At 37.5% G+C, this 17412-nt stretch overlaps 2 protein-coding genes across 2 annotated transcripts in view; one reads left to right on the forward strand and one right to left on the reverse strand.

Moving 5' to 3' along the window:
- Window positions 1–1298: 1298 nt before the first annotated feature.
- Window positions 1299–16919, reverse strand: LOC138304998 (micronuclear linker histone polyprotein-like). Its single transcript, XM_069245414.1, has 3 exons — window positions 16735–16919; window positions 12305–13884; window positions 1299–1546 (listed from the first exon to the last, which is right to left on the reverse strand). The coding sequence occupies exons 1-3, from the start codon at window positions 16917–16919 to the stop codon at window positions 1299–1301; spliced, it is 2013 nt and encodes a 670-aa protein (XP_069101515.1).
- Window positions 6509–17412, forward strand: part of LOC138336307 (integrin beta-3-like) — a 28746-nt gene continuing 17842 nt past the window's right edge. The window contains exon 1 of the mRNA XM_069285743.1: window positions 6509–7030. The gene's annotated coding sequence lies outside the window, so the exon portion shown is untranslated. The remainder of the gene's footprint in view (window positions 7031–17412) is intronic.

The following is a 17412-nucleotide window of genomic DNA, read 5'->3' on the forward strand; positions in this document are numbered from 1 at the left end:
AATACAGAATTTATTAAATTATGATCATGCATCGACACTTTTGCAGTACTTCATCTAGTAATTTAGTTGTCGGGACTGTCTTTTTATTTAAGACAATGTTTGAAAATTACCTGTACTTTAACGGCTCTTTTAAAAACACATATAACAAAACAATAAAAGCAGACAAACAAAAAACAAAGAAAAAACCTATTACACTGATGCTGTATCAGCTGTTGAAACAGGAATATTAGCTTGCTATATTTCTATGATAACATGTGAATCACAATTAACCCATCTAGGTTTGACATTAGCACAATTGTCCATACAATTCAGGAACAAATCATATATTTTCATGCTTTTTTGTAGACGACTCAAGTTGGAATTAGAATTGATAATCGATGACTTTCGATATATCATCAAAAGAAGACAATTACCATAGTATGTGTTTCTTATCTAAACCATACAGAGACACGATACAGAACTATTTACCCCACACCGTTCAATGACTACATCATTTTTCATAAACACAATATAATCCCGCATCATCCTGTAAAACACTATATAAAAAGTATTCATTTTAATTATAGAATAAATGTAAAGACATAAAAAAATGAAAAAAATATTTAAAAGATAAAAAAAACACGATGAAACAAATGAAAACACTATCAAGACCGGTTGGTGATTTGTACAGATTGGGTATATTCCTGCAATTATTAAAAAGGTTTATGAACACTAATAAAAACTATTAAGATTGTAACTTCCGCTTAAGACAAACATCACAATGTACAAAATGCCTTTATTTAATATTTAGATATAATCAAAACAATATTATTTACCTTTGCTCCTAATCACCTTGATATAGTTCTACGGTTAGTACCAACAATGTACTAGATGTTTAAGACTCATTCTGTTATATGACGAGTACACTGGCCCATCTTACAACAACAAGGTGTCATATGAAGTATTCAGGGCCCAGAGACATATTTCTTCTCCAGCAAAAAAATCTTCTTCGACCAGGATGTTATCTCAGAGGTTTATCAGTTACGTAATCTATAAATACCATTTACTGCAATTTTGTAGATTCCTTTTTTTATCTCTTTGAACATACCGATTTAGAAACATTAGCATGGAAACCATTGGCTTTGATAACTGTACTGATATGACAAGAGCTGATGTGGAAATATTAAAAATTTTCAGAAACCACAAGTGTTCTATTATCTAGTCTAGCTGTTTACAGGGTCGGGATGATCAGTGTCGAGGGCACCTGTCTGTGTGTTCGGAAACACGTGGAAGCCCCAGCACCTTATTGCCCTTGTGTATCACCTCTGTGAATCTCTCCGACTTGTTGTTATAGAGCTGACACGGGAGGAAAACAACCCCGCTCTCTGCTGGCCCTTTAATGTGCCGAGAAGGGACATTCCCAACAAGGTCGGATATCTTGTCATCTTTGACTGCCAACAGTTGCCTAAAGCATCGCCGACGAACCACAGTTGGCCAACGCTTTGTTCGGGTTTAATACTTAGAGGTTGTTCTTGGTGCATGGTATACCATACATCTTCACCGACATCTAAAATTGAATAAAATGCATTTAAAAGGGGACCAACGACCTACTTTCAGCAACATGTAGACTGTAGATCGTAAGAGGGTAGGTAGCATCTCCCGGTATTCATTCATCAATGCACATGAGATTTCCTATGAACTTTATTATTTTTACTGATGTATTGTAAGAGAAGGTGGGTAACATTTACTTATTGAGAGAAGTTTAAAATAAAAACAAAGTAATAAGGTAGTTTTAAAATGTAGAAACTTGTGCCCGATCCCATTGTAATTATTTGATACAAATAAAATAGTTTAAATATCAGATATATTCTAACTAAGAATGGAGCTTTGAGTCTGCTTTTTCTGAGTGTAACCGTTACCATAACTACTTTGGGTTAAATCTTATGACCAGCGGTCCTCCGTTGTCTATCAATAGACATAATATCACTATTTTTGGTATCAGTTGGGAAACAAACGCCGGTAGAAAAGCTGTGCTATTTTTGGTACCGGTTCATTAAGGAAAACATCTAATGATGGCCGACTTGTTGGTGGTGGCGATGAAGAAATGGGGTCAACGAGTGTCGCTTTTATCTCAATGCTTCATTAGACTGATCGTAGTATAAACTGTACTGGGCGATTCTTGTGATAACGGGATGCTGCTGTTTTCATGGGTAGTGATTCATTTAATTTTAGTTTGTGGTGCATTCCATTATCCAAAAAAGATGGGAACAACAGTCGTCATCTCTATTTTTTGTAAAATAGAATAGAGACAACACGTAAAACAATTGTTTTTATTTCACAAAACGTTATTGTGCAGAATACTTGCGAGAATGGACACCATATAGAGCCTTTACAAGGCCTCTTTCTAATTCGAAGACTTTTGGTAAAAAAATCACTTACAAAGAATATTGGTAAAAATCCCTAAGAAAGAAGATTAGTAAAATATCCGTTACACGGAAGATTGACCAAAAAAAAATCCTAACAAAAAACATATATTAAAAAAAACTAACAAAGGATCCACAACATAAAATATTGGTAAAAATATCTTAGTACGATTATTGGTAAAAATTCCTTTTAAAGAACATTGGTGAAAAAAAATCCCTTACACAGACTATTGGTCAAAATCCATAATATGTCGTCTTGCATTTGCCACCAGTATAGACAAGCTTCACGTATTTGTCTTGTAGAGATGTTTCCGTTTGAAGAATTTGAAACACCCTTTAAAATGGTCCAGAATAGTGTTCATGCTATGAATCCATAGAATAGGACAATATTGAATCAGAAGAGACCTCGCCATGTCGTTTACAACAAAAACAACAGCATCAAGCATAATGATTAACTTTGTATGAGGGTTTTAAATGAATTATCAATTAACTTCAAAAGGATGGAACTTACCAAAAAAATCGTATTCATGGTCAAAACACATTTCGTTCACACACGCAAATATTTGATTCGCGAAAAGAGTATTTTTTCTTTTATGCTGGATTTTATGTAACAAATATCTAAGCGAGATTGCGCATAGTGACAATCTGATAAAATACAGATCCCAATAACCACTCCGTTCAATAGTGGCTCTTATGAAACGTAGTGATAATAAGGATCTGTAATTTAGTCAGATTGGCATAGCTATGGATTTTAAAGGCCCACTACCTTTCCGAAATGGCTTTTAATTTTTAAAATGGGAATGTAAAACAAGATCAATAATTTTGTAGAGTCGCAAAAATTATTAACTTGCCGTTAATACTACATTTATCATCACCTTCTGAACGATTAGATTAAAATAAATAAAATGTTTATTTTCAAAACGCGGGTCGTATTATGTTTCCCGCCGTCGTCCTAAATACCGCGCGGTGGTTGATTATCACTGCGCCAGACGGCAAAACAGCAAATTGACTCTCCACTGTTTTCATATATTACGCAGGAAATCTTGCATATGTTTGATGTCGTTACCTTATTTTAGGTCATCGGTATGCATATCCTGATGTTATTAATGTTTTTTTTAAGAAACCTTTATACTTGGCTCCGAGAAAGTAATGGGCCTTTAATGAAATATATGAGAATGAGAGCTTAGGTATCAATGATTGCACTAACGATATTGCATTATTTTACTGAATGTATGTTTCATGTCATGGTTTGTTAAAACAGTTTACAGCCCTAAAATAGCGACAACAGATCGCAAATCCTTCCAGTGAATGAAATTCCAAATTCACGTTAGAAAGAATTTACCTAAAACATTAATTATAGATGTACTTCATAACGATGTAGACCCTCTGTGAGTTGTGTTCTCTTCAAATCTACATCAAGTGTTTAAGATAAACCTACTTGAAAGTGATGATATTTTTTATAGAAGGAATCTTTAACTTATTTGCACAAGCCCTGTCACTCTTGACACAGAAAGTATCTACTTAAAATAATAATAATGATATCGTACGCACATGCACATCGTACGTGACACAATGTCAGTGTCGAAGATAGGTTCCCACAATGGAGTTAATGTTTGGGATGAGTAATTATAAAAGCTGTACCCTCAATATAATACCCTCTGTATTCCTTTGTTCTATAAGAAAGGCGTCAATGATACATAAATGTGTGTCGCCCTCCTTTCCGTCGCTGGCACCACTGGACCAGCCGACCTCCGTCCCGACCACCGCCACCACTGGACCGGCTGACCTCCCAGTGGCGTAGGAAGATGAAATGTAATGGGGGGGCAAAGGTCCTCAATATTTTGTAACCCCCGCCCCCCCCCCCCCCCCCCCCCCCCCCCCCGCCGCACCTACAGGAGGAGATTAATTCAACACACAACCATATATACTTTATATACTTTTTTATATATCATTTTTATATATAATCCTTGTACACATTTATTGACAGTGGGGTCGCTAAAAGGAAATTAACGAATACGCAAATTGGCCAAATTAGCGTGTGAGCGCCGAAGGCGCGAGATTTTGGGGTCTGGGCGTCGACCCCGGGAAAAATATTACGATTTAGAATGGCTGAGGTGAGTTTTACAATGTATTTTGATAATTTTGCGAGCGCGAGATTTTGGTGTTTGGGGGGTTCGGGGGACTCCCCCGGGAAAAAATATTACGATTTAGAATGGCTAAGATGAGTTTTACGATGCATTTGGATGAATTTATGAGCGCCCGAAGGCGCGAGATTTTGGTGGTTGGGGGTTCCGGGGGTCTCCCCCGAGAAAAAAAATTACGATTTAGAATGGCTGAGATGAGTTTTACGATGTATTTCAATAATTTTAAAGCGTTCTTACCATGGTAATTTTTCGATTTAAAGTAACATGCATTTAGAAATGATAATTGTGATAATTGTGTCGTTATATCATTGTGCAGCCCTGCTCGATCTGAACTCAAAATGATAATGAAATAATTGTCTTGCTAAGACATATAAGCAAAGTATAATCTTTTAAGAGACATTTTTTGAAATACAAATGTAGTACGCAGAATCCCTTAATGGACATTTTCAGTGTAGTTCATGTGTATTGAATTTCTGCTATTAAAGTTTGAACATTATGTGGTTGAACGTTTTAGGAAATGCGCCGCGCAGCGGAAATTTTTTTTTAGAATGAAGAACGAAAAATGTGCAAGAGGACCCATTTTTCTTTCAAATATGCATTTTTAGAACATTTCAGTCGGCGAAAATGGGGGGGGCAAAAAGACATGTTTGCCCCCCCGTCCTGGGGAACGGGGCGGCAGTTGCCCCCCCCCCCCTGCCCCGCGCTTCCTACGCCCCTGCCTCCATCCCGACCGCCACCACCACTGGACGAGGTCAACAAACATTCCTACCACATTAGTTGCTCTTTTCAGCAGTGAAATCGTGAGCTATATTTGTCGATTCGTGGATCTTAATGACACATATATAATTGATAGACTAATGTAGGAGTCCCCTAGTTAATCAGCACCATATATGAATATCGAAGCGGAATGCTCCTTGTAATGGTTGGGCGTCTACCAGTTGCATCCATCGTTCTTTGATGTCATGTGCCATACTAAAGCAACGACCTTACTTAATCATCGTCAAAAACCTTCAATGACCATATATTTCTCCTGTGATTTATCCAATCAATTAAACTTAGACATTAGACATACTGCTGTTGTGTTCTACCAAAATGCATTAGTCGGAATCAGAGGTAATCATTGTCAACTTGAAACGAATCTCGGAAATTGTACAGAAAGTAAAAGGTTTTAAAAAAAAATATTCTATTTTATTTCTAATTACCTACACCCAATGACTTAATTAAAATAATTACAATGCCAAATACCTTAATATCCCTGGAAGTTACTATCTACCAGAGAAGTCATGCTACATTTCATAGTAGGATACGTTATGAGTGTTTTCGTATGTTTCTCGACTAAATTACATATAAGGACGGGGTAATGTTTTCTGTTAAAAAGAGGTTTTATAACACAGATATATGATAGCACATGCGGCCCGGCATCAAAGATAATGTTATCACTGTTTCTCATACTTATCAAATTTTTGAAATGTCCACCAATCTAGAATAATTATGTTAATTGCTTTATGAAAGGAGCACTTTTTACCTGCAAGTTTCAACAAGCCCTGTCTACAAATGGCCCCAGTCCCTCTGTATGCGGTCCTTTAGAATGTCTACCATCTGGAACGTCTCCAGTTATCGACTTTTAATTGCACTGTATGCTTCTTTGAGTGCAAATATGCATTGGTCTTTTGATGTGATGTTCAGAAAGTGATAGTAGATCCAGTACATATTCATTAGAGACCTTCTGAAGATGTCCCGGTATGTTGGCCTTATAGGACAATTCTGGTGGTGTTAATCTGGTCCCGAGGGACTGCCATCCTCACTGTTATATAATCTGTATCAACATGCCAATTGATCAACACCCACTGCCTACTTTACACTATTTATTAATTAGTTGTATGAGAGAATAAAACAGCAGCTAGCCGCCCGGTGGCATTTACATCAGGCAAGCATAGTTTGCTTGCGCGTTCCGCGTCTGAAGTGAGACTCGTCACGTGATTGGTTGGGAAAGTTGGAGTAGGCAATACTAAGCCTGTTACGTTTTACATGTATGGGGAAAGCGTGTAAAATACCTGGTGTTCTCACAACTGCCTCTGGTGTCTGTCTATATAGAATTTCTACCTCGGATTAACGTGTCTGTACTGAGATAACGTGTCTACCTCTGTCCAAAGTGTCTTAACTCAGATAAACCGTCTACCTGTAAATAGTGTGTAAACAAGGCGTTCATACCTGGAATTATTTGTCTGTTTACAGCCGTAAAACATATTTACAACAATAACGCGTCTTATATAATGTAGATATTATTGAAGTACATGATTTTCATATTTACAGAACACGTTTATTCGGGATTACATTGTTCAGAAAGGTGAGGCGAAGATACGGAACTGTTTTAACTGGAATATTATCGTCTAATGTGACTATATTTGGGATATATGTGTTTATTCGGAGGCAGCCACTTAAGTGCATCAATTATCACCAGAGAAAAACTAAACTTATTAACAGGTAGGTTTAGACATTTGATCATTTTTCTTTTGTTTCAACACATTTTCGTTTGAATTATTAGAAATAAAACACACGCTGCTATGTGCTAAACTTCAATCAAAGATGTTATATGTTTTACAGGATTTGTTTATTCTATGTAGTTAGCTGTTCAACTTTATAAAAAGGCAGTAATTGGGTTTTGTCATGGTCAATGTATGTGCATGGGTACTGCTTTGTACCTCATTACAACAAAATGATGGGGATGAAGCAGGCCCTGTGTTTGATACCAGCACCACATGCCACAATTAAAATTTCCCCTGGAGGACGCTCTAAGTGGACGCCCTGCTGGGGACGTTAAAACAAATCAGTATGAATCATTTAATCTAAAGTAAGTGTTGTTTAAAATCTATTGTGATGTTTTCGTCGTTGGGTTGTGTGCTAGCTGTAGGCATCTCATGGACTTTCGATAAAGGTGATGTGATTGTTTTCCACGATTCCGCGTTATAGGAACGTGTGAAGGTATTTTTATCGTGAGCCATGTGAGTGTTCCTCCGCAGATTTGATATCAAGGATTTATCCCCAGGAGCTCCGGGAGGAAAAGTACTCAAGTGAAGCATATCTCCTTAATTTACAAAAATATAAAACTGATATACCTTAAATTTTCGCCACGAATCAAATTTTTATCAAAGGTTGAATGCTCCCATAACTCATGATAGCATTGAAACATGGTTTCTATAACAACGTTTAATCTAGATACGTAAACGGGCGTACAGTTCGCCTCGTGCGATAACGTATGATATGTAAAGTTATACGTACAAATGTAAATGATAAGTTTCCGGCTCGTACTAGATAGAAAAGGCATTGGGGAGATGAGACCTTGAGGAAGAAAAGCAGGTACTGTCTACCACAATGACACCGGTATAGTGGTGCAGGTATTTCAGTACAATGTACTAGTGCCCAAGTGATGAAGGTATCATAGTTTCAGTACTCTAGGGTTAGCGGTACAGGCATATTAGTACCATTGGTACCAAATGTTAGTTGTTTTTACAAAGCGTTTTAGTAATGTTAAGCAAGGGTTGGTATTGCACGCATTTTAGCTCCATGTCTAAGTGACTTGTGCAGATATTTAATTATTTAACAATTGGTGCAATTGCAGGTATTCAAAAGGTATTTTAGCTTGATAACAACAAATGTAGTGGTGCAAATATTTTACAGGGTTAGAACAGATATACTTATGTAGGCATTTTATCATGGTGAGAACGGAATTATTGGTGCAGGTGATTTAGCAAATTGATTATGGAGATGCAGACATTTTCATATGATACCATATTGCATGTAGTTAAATACATATCTTGAGTTTGTGGAGTTAATTAATCATGATTGCCAGAACACTGTTTTGTAAGTGTAATAACTAAAACTGTTTATAAAAATATAACGTATGCGTTAAAACAAACATGTTTTTGTACAATATATAAGTGGTACATTGATAGACCTCGGCGAGATATGTATCCGGATATGTATAATTACTGTAATTATCGCTACTTGTAGAGTCTTCCCCTCCAACCCCGGGCTATAGCACTTAACGTCTTTTCCATTGATTGCCAATCATACAAATGTATCTAAGCATTGGCGAGGCTAAACTGCTACTCGGATCACAAAGACAGAGGTCTCGAGTAACAAAGTAATAATAGGCTTCCTGATGGGTTGTAAGTGTGCAGTGCACGACCCCAAAGTGAAATTACTCACATTGCGCACGCGCCCTGTTAACAAGATGTGCGCTATTTTCCGGCTCGTGCACATCAGACGTTGCTGATGTTCCCTTTTATTCCAGATCTGTTTCCGTATCAACAACAAACGATATATCTATTAATAATTAACCATCCCCATCATGTCTGTGTTGTGTCAAACTCACAATTAGTAAAACAGGAAGGATATTACTAAATGTTAAATCCCCTACCTAACCATGAAGGAGTGTTGATTGGTTCCACCCTGTCGAGTCCTGCTAGACAGAGAAGTCGGACACAGGTGAAGTAAATGGCGCGAATCCCCCACGGGGCGAGGAGCAATCCGTAACTAATATGGCGGAATATTTCTGAACAAAGACAAAACGATGAGAGCAACTGTTATACCCACAACAGTAAAGCTTGTCCATCGTGGATATCGGTCGGACACATTAATAAAGGTTTTAACGATCCTTCTGCATATCTTAGTGCCTTATTAGACAGCCTGATTTATTATCTGTTTAAGTAGATTGACTGTTTTCATGGAAATCAAATGTGAATACCGCTAGTTCTTGACATATCGTCATGGCTCATTCTCTTCAACATTTCGTAACTTTAAGGAATTCCTTACATTAGAATTCTGCATAGGAAAACATTACAGATGTTATGGGAACAATATTAAAAGAAACAGTAATTAAAGTTTAGAACGTTGATGAAACTGTGTCAAAAATTGCAACAATAGCATTTTATCGTATTATTTGTAACATTTCGACCAGGACCTGTATCTGAAGTTATTCCTTATATAATTTTCATTTCGTTCGATCTCCGCCGTCTCTGAAATTTATATTCTTAATTGCTAGTAGCATGCATTGCCCGATCGTGTTGACAGCGTATCTTCAAATGATCATGTTCCTCCTGGCATTGATAGAACTCTTCCTTTGACCTTTGCCGTGCCGAAGACAGGTTTGCATGTGATAACTTGGAATGGATTTTTTGCGGAAAAATATTTCATTAATATCATACAGATCACAGCATCCCCAACGTTTTGGAAGATTGAATTGTAGTTTATAATATTTATTGCTCGTGTCTATGAGCCATAAACTACCCTACTCTACCAAGCGCGCCAGGTGCCTAGTGCCAACTTGAATGTCTATCGGCGCTGGGGCGCTGTTTTCCGTCCGACCTTGTCGATGACCTTTAGATATGGATGTGATACGTATCTCAGAGAATTAGTGTCAAATGTGGTTCGTGTTCTATCTCGTAGAAGAGATGGTTCGTCAGACCAGGTAGGATAGGGTATTTGTTTACATTTACAGTTTGTCCTCATAAAAGGACGTTTGAAGGTCAATGGACAATCACAATTTAACTCTCGATTTGATTGTGTTTGATTAGGTAAATCTTTGAGTCTGTGCTTTCTGTAACATTTGAGAGAAACAACCATATGTGTATGTACTTGTCTTTCCTTCATTTGATCTCACCTACTTACTCGAACTAATTAGCATTAACAGTGAATTAAGGACCAAGTTTCGTTTTCACGACATCAAACTTCTCGTTTTTAACCAGTTCCCTTGACTGCTATGCCATTCTATACTTTTATGTTTTATAGTTCTGTACCGAACACCGGCCTAATATGACCCTGACTATTCATAAATACCAAGTAAACAAAGAAAAGGATATAATTAGATATGTCAACAGATTGCTTAAATACCCGACCGGAAGTGGTGAGATTGATGTATGCATGAATTACGATACCAGATTCACAACCAAACCGCAATACGTTTTCCTTACTCTCAGTCACTAAACCACATATTCCTGTATTACTACCTCTTTGTTACCCCATAATACCACAGAAACTCGACATAAAGCTGTATACACTGAACGCTTCCTTTTCCACTCATTAACACAGCAATAACTCTCTGTTTTCAGTGATATCCCTTCGTGATTACGAAACCTTGTGTAGCTCAGGTTCACAGCAGTAAGCTGCGTTACATCTTAACTGGAACATGAATCTGTGACGTCATGTTGGAGCGTTGAACAATAATCGCCTGCAAAACTGCTAAAACACCTCTATATTAATGAATCATGAGTAAGAAATTTAGGCAATAACGTCCCGGGAGTTTTACTATTTAATTCCAACACCATTTATCATACAATTTAGCGTGAACGTCGGCTTCTGTTAAAGCCCTTTCATGATGGCGGATGAAGAGGTATGTTACAGCAAAGACAAATGGAGAAGTAATCATACAGACATCCGGGCGGTTATTATCTCGAAATAAAGATAAAGTCATTAGGACAGTAGGACCACACTCGGACAGTGTGTGTGTTTGGCTCATCATGGGTTATAACTTAACTTATAAGTCTAGGGAATATCTACTGGAGCAAGGAATTGTAAAAATAGGTACAGGATATTAGAACCTTTCAAACCTAAATTGAAATAAATGAGAAAATCGTCGACCTAAAGCCAAGTAAACTTAAATAATTTATTACTTATCGAAATTGATGTTGATTAATGATGTGATCACATTTTAACACAACCAACTATCACCGAAGTGATCTTATTATTTTCCTTTATATTTTGATATAACTATCAGTTTTCTCAGGTTGGTTAGTTGAAAGTTGAAATTAAGTGGTGAGTGTAACGTCAATAGTGTTTTTGTAAGATATGATTTTCTACTAGGACGCAATGACCAATACCTTCCTTACAACAGATAACACAATTGTATAAAAGTCAAAGACGCGATAGAAAACGTTTATAACTAAGGTTGATCAGATTTATGATAACAGGGATAAATTTCAGAATGTGTTCTTTCTCTTTTGATTCATTATTTCAAAGCATGCATGTTTAGACTAACGATATCCTGGATTACTTCATTCGGTGGCTTTCGTAAATCGATATACTAGTACCAAACATTTGTCTGTAGGCAAAACATGTTCAGAGTTCATGAGAAAATTGTAAATAAATTAAGTAAATTTTTTAGGTTTTTCATGTTTTTTTGTGTTATTAAGTTCAGGAATTTCCAAACAAGCGACTTCAGCATGTGTTTCGTTGAATAAACCTCAAACACTAACGGTGTCGGTTGTATAAAAAACTGGATACTGTGAATGTGCATATCATGCATCAAATGATCCAGTTGCCCTTCGTTAAGATTTTTTTCTGACAGACGTAAATTAAACAGACTGTTGCGGCGTAGATGAGAGAGTATAAGTACTTGTCTAAATAACCATTTTTATGAAGATTGGGTCTGACACTCACATCAGTCAAGGAGAAAACGACGGAAATAGGGCTTGAAACATTTCACCATCTTTAACATCGCTCATCCCAATCACTTCAGTCCTGCAGGGCCATCAGTCGCGGGGAAAACGACAGAGAAGGCTTGAAACATTTCATCATTCACAGCATTTATAAAAAGTCGCTTTCATTCACAGCAAAACTGGAGTAGAAAATGAACAGGTGAAGAGACTCTCAGATATTCAAACCACAACCGGAAGTTGTTAGTAGAGTATATACTTCAACACATCGCATATTTCATTGCGTCTATACACTGTCAACAACTTATCTGTAACAACTTATTACGTATGATATCACGTTTCCAGGCTGCTGACTTTAATGCTATCCATTCAGATGGCAGTGGTTTGACATTTCTACTAGCCGTTGAAGCTACTCTTCTGAGGTTAGATTTACATTTAGTTCTACTAGCTATTGTAGCTGCTCGTCTGAGGTTTGATTTACATTTAGTTCTACTAGCTGTTGAAGCTGCTCGTCTGAGGTTAGATTTACATTTAGTTCTACTAGCTATTGTAGCTGCTCGTCTGAGGTTTGATTTACATTTAGTTCTACTAGCTGTTGTTGCTGCTCGTCTGAGGTTAGATTTACATTTAGTTCTACTAGCTATTGTAGCTGCTCGTCTGGGGTTAGATTTACATTTAGTTCTACTAGCTGTTGTAGCTGCTCGTCTGAGGTTAGATTTACATTTAGTTCTACTAGCTGTTGTAGCTGCTCGTCTGAGGTTAGATTTACATTTAGTTCTACTAGCCGTTGTAGCTGCTCGTCTGAGGTTAGATTTACATTTAGTTCTACTAGCTGTTGTAGCTGCTCGTCTGAGGTTAGATTTACATTTAGTTCTACTAGCTGTTGTAGCTGCTCGTCTGAGGTTAGATTTACATTTAGTTCTACTAGCCGTTGTAGCTGCTCGTCTGAGGTTAGATTTACATTTAGTTCTACTAGCTATTGTAGCTGCTCGTCTGAGGTTAGATTTACATTTAGTTCTACTAGCCGTTGTAGCTGCTCGTCTGAGGTTATATTTACATTTAGTTCTACTAGCTGTTGTAGCTGCTCGTCTGAGGTTAGATTTACATTTAGTTCTACTAGCTATTGTAGCTGCTCGTCTGAGGTTAGATTTACATTTAGTTCTACTAGCTATTGTAGCTGCTCGTCTGAGGTTAGATTTACATTTAGTTCTACTAGCTGTTGTAGCTGCTCGTCTGAGGTTAGATTTACATTTAGTTCTACTAGCTATTGTAGCTGCTCGTCTGAGGTTAGATTTACATTTAGTTCTACTAGCTGTTGTAGCTGCTCGTCTGAGGTTAGATTTACATTTAGTTCTACTAGCTGTTGAAGCTGCTCGTCTGAGGTTAGATTTACATTTAGTTCTACTAGCTATTGTAGCTGCTCGTCTGAGGTTAGATTTACATTTAGTTCTACTAGCTGTTGTAGCTGCTCGTCTGAGGTTAGATTTACATTTAGTTCTACTAGCTGTTGTAGCTGCTCGTCTGAGGTTAGATTTACATTTAGTTCTACTAGCTGTTGTAGCTGCTCGTCTGAGGTTAGATTTACATTTAGTTCTACTAGCTGTTGTAGCTGCTCGTCTGAGGTTAGATTTACATTTAGTTCTACTAGCTATTGTAGCTGCTCGTCTGAGGTTAGATTTACATTTAGTTCTACTAGCTATTGTAGCTGCTCGTCTGAGGTTAGATTTACATTTAGTTCTACTAGCTATTGTAGCTGCTCGTCTGAGGTTAGATTTACATTTAGTTCTACTAGCCGTTGTAGCTGCTCGTCTGAGGTTAGATTTACATTTAGTTCTACTAGCTGTTGTAGCTGCTCGTCTGAGGTTAGATTTACATTTAGTTGTACTAGCTGTTGTAGCTGCTCGTCTGGGGTTAGATTTAGATGTAGATCTTTCCTTTATATCAAAGAAAAGACAAATGGCGAAATAAGCATAATGACACTGAGTCGATTATTATCTAAATAAGATAAAGTAATTAGGACCGTAGAACCTCACTCGGACATTTCTATGTTATCATAGGCTATAACTAAGGTATGGGGAATATCTTCTGGAAAATTTGAACAGGCGACCAGAACTTTTCAAAATAAAAAAGACATATTAGACAAAGAAAATCAAATGTGATTTACTAAAATCAAATGACATTCTACTGTTTGATTTCAACCTTACAACGCACAGACAGTTGCGTCTGCCTTCTGTCAGCGGTATGATGGGCGTCGTGATCAAATCGCTCAATCCACTTAATTTTAATCACAATGTTTAGTTTTTTGGCCTTTTTGCATAACAAGTTGGCTTCGCCATATGCACATTCTCGACCCATTCGCTGGGGAATGTTGCTGTCATCACGTGATATTTTACTGAGACAGTCCAATATGTTACTTGTCAAGTGAATGTCATTACTTCAGCGGGGATACAGTAATACTTTAAACGCTGTTATTTGCTGATTTATTATTGAACAACACATAAGGACATGAAGATAGAATATAATTTTTTTCAAAATGTCGTAAAAAATTATTGGAAGCAAATTTATAGACGAAATTTTATTTTGTCAATTATAATGTGACGAGAATACGTTTGGGATATAATACAATTGATGCCAAAGTCTTTTACGTCAAGCATTTTATCATTTTATTATTTTGAAAAAAAAAAAAAAAAAAAAAAAAAAAAAACAACAACATTGCATTTATTTTCGAAGTACGCTAGATTTTTTGGCAATTGGGAATTGTAATAAGGAACATAGTAGAGATAAACATCCCCAATCTATTTGCCCTATGCTATCATACAATGGAGCTGACAGGCACATTTCGTTTCTTTTCTGTAGACAGCTGTGGTTATAGATACATGTTTAACCTTTGGAATATAGATGGAGTTTGAATGTGAATGGCGAAATGGTGGATTTGATTAAAAACCGAGGGAATGAGTACATGTATGTAGATCTATGAATGACAATAAAGGTTGATATGTTGATTCTTTGTTAGAGTTGTTTACCTTGATCACATGAAAGGGAGTGATTAAGGGGGTGAAATCCGCGATTGAGCGAGTGCCAGACAGACCACCAGTTGGTGTTCTGATGAATGCGGACAAAGGTACAATGATGGCCAATTACTGGGGAGAACATCTATTTTGTCCGATGTTTCCGTCATACAAAGACACACTCTTGGAGTATACAACTTTGAAGAGGTTAGCAGACCGTCTGTGTATGTTCCCCATGTGTTGGCGTAGTCGTCTGAGAAAAACCAGCAGATGAAAAGCTCGGCTGATTTGTGTATTGGTATTTGGGACACAATAAAAACAGTCATCCGGTTTGTTTGTGGAACTCTCTAATGTAGCATAAAAGTTCCCGCGCAATGTCTTTGATGCTAAGAATCGTCACATCCATCACCGCAGTTTGGGCGGAGTAGAGACTGGGATGAAGCGATGGGTTTAACGAGATATCGTGTCATTAATCTTCTCGCGAGAATTGGATGTGTTAGCCCTTTAACACGACGTTACATGGTTCCACCTGTACCACTATAATATAACGCTGGGGAATATGGGTTCTATAGAGAGTGCTGACTCTTCACCATAGAGTCCTAATTGTCTGTACCCAATTGTTCCCGTACAACCGTTGACAGCATGATGCCTGACATTTGGTTTTTATGATACAGCTGATTGCGTCACGTAATGAAGGATGTGATGGAATGTCAACAATAATTATCTTCTATAACGCCATTATGTGGTAATGGATTCGAACGACGACGTAAGTGTAACGATAAAGGGCGGTTCAACCCTTTCTTTTCAAAATATTTGAACTGCGTTGGCTGAGTGGTTATGGTGTTCCGACATGTTGCCACTTGCCCTTAATCTCTCTGGGATTCGTGTTCGAAACCAATATAAGGTCATTGCCAAATATTGATCGTAGGTTGGTGGGTGTTTTTCTGCGAACACTTCGTCTTTTCTCCCCTTCTCGAACATGGCATGTCCTTAAATAATCCTGGCTGCTCATTAGACAAACAATTAAAAATGAATAATATCTTAACATTTAATTTACTGTATAAATATTTCGTTTATTATTCGGATAAAGATTTTCTGGATCTGACTTTTCTCCCCTTGATAAAACGTCAGTTGTAAAACAGGAATAACGCCATACGTTCCGTTGCACTGTAATGATATTTCGAGTCCGTATTAATCACAGTCATTTGTATGCCAGGGTGCCGACCTTTACTATCTATTTATGTGATAGAATCCAATCTATTTCATAGCCTTTCAAGTCGCGATAACGGCCCTGTACCGTTTTATGGCCTCTATAATTCGTGTTTTAAGGTAATTCATCGTTAAAGATGATAAGGTACACCAACTCAGAACATTTAGCCATCTATTGTCAGACAACATGATTACGCTCATCTCGCCTTCCTCCGTCTTACCCTCTTGTAATATGGATAGTATCTGTCCCATACCTTCCTGCCTTACCCCCTCCTCCTCCTATGACATTGGTAATGTCTTTATCATACCTTCCTCGTTCCCCCTCCTGTAATACTGATGTTATCCCTCCCATACCTCCCTGCTTTATCCTACAGTAATATAGATAGTATCCCTGCCATACCTTCTTACTTTATCCTCCTGTAATATGGATAGTCTCCCTGCCATACCTTCTCACTTTATCCTACAGTAATATAGATAGTATCCCTGCCATACCTTCTTACTTTATCCTCCTGTAATATGGATATTCTCCCTGCCATACCTTCTCACGTTATCCTCCTGTAATATAGATAGTATCCCTGCCTTACCTTCTCTCTTTATCCTCCTGTAATATAGATAGTAACCATATCTTTCTCCCCCTCCTTTCCAAACACCATCCCCGTTCACCGTCCTGTAAAACTGATGCTGTCCCTCCCATAGCTGGGTATCCACCTGACCTGTCACCATGACTACCTTAACTACTCAATCTCCCCACCACGAACTCCGACAGGTGACTGGTTATATATTACAAGTTTACGATTCAGCGGCAATATTTCTCTCGCCATCTTTTGACAAATTTCTATTGGCAATGAATGCTTAAGTGCTACCTTCTCAGCAAGTTTGGTCGCCTTCCAACTGCCGATCGGACGGACTACCGCTGGGTTAATGATGACTCTGTAAATTAACTTATTAGCCTACGATTCTTTACAAAATTATATTACTATCTAAAGAGTAAAGATATCCTTAGCTATAAATCATAAGAATAGGGTGTCATCGTGTGGTCAATGGATAGTATACATGGTATAATTATCTACCGTACGGATTATCAAGTAAGGGCTGATACGTGCTATACTTGATGTAAGGCCTTTGTTGGATATTGCAATTGGTCATGGCATAATGACAAACTCAAAATAATAATTATTTAAGGAATCATTACGCCGTTTTATCAGTCAATCAGAAG

This window comes from Argopecten irradians, chromosome 12 (genome assembly GCF_041381155.1).
Source record: "Argopecten irradians isolate NY chromosome 12, Ai_NY, whole genome shotgun sequence".
In the NCBI taxonomy this organism is placed as follows: domain Eukaryota; kingdom Metazoa; phylum Mollusca; class Bivalvia; order Pectinida; family Pectinidae; genus Argopecten; species Argopecten irradians.

What these genes read in the sequence shown, in the direction of transcription:
- LOC138304998 (XM_069245414.1), bottom strand. Translation starts at nt 16,919, where the DNA reads ATGGTGACAGGTCAGGTGGATACCCAGCTATGGGAGGGACAGCATCAG. An exon ending in CAGGAGGATAACGTGAGAAG is followed by an intron (nt 13,885 to 16,734) that starts GTATGGCAGGGA and finishes ATCTAACCCCAG; the next exon opens with ACGAGCAGCTACAACAGCTA. An exon ending in CTGGAAACGTGATATCATAC is followed by an intron (nt 1,547 to 12,304) that starts GTAATAAGTTGT and finishes ATTCAATTTTAG; the next exon opens with ATGTCGGTGAAGATGTATGG.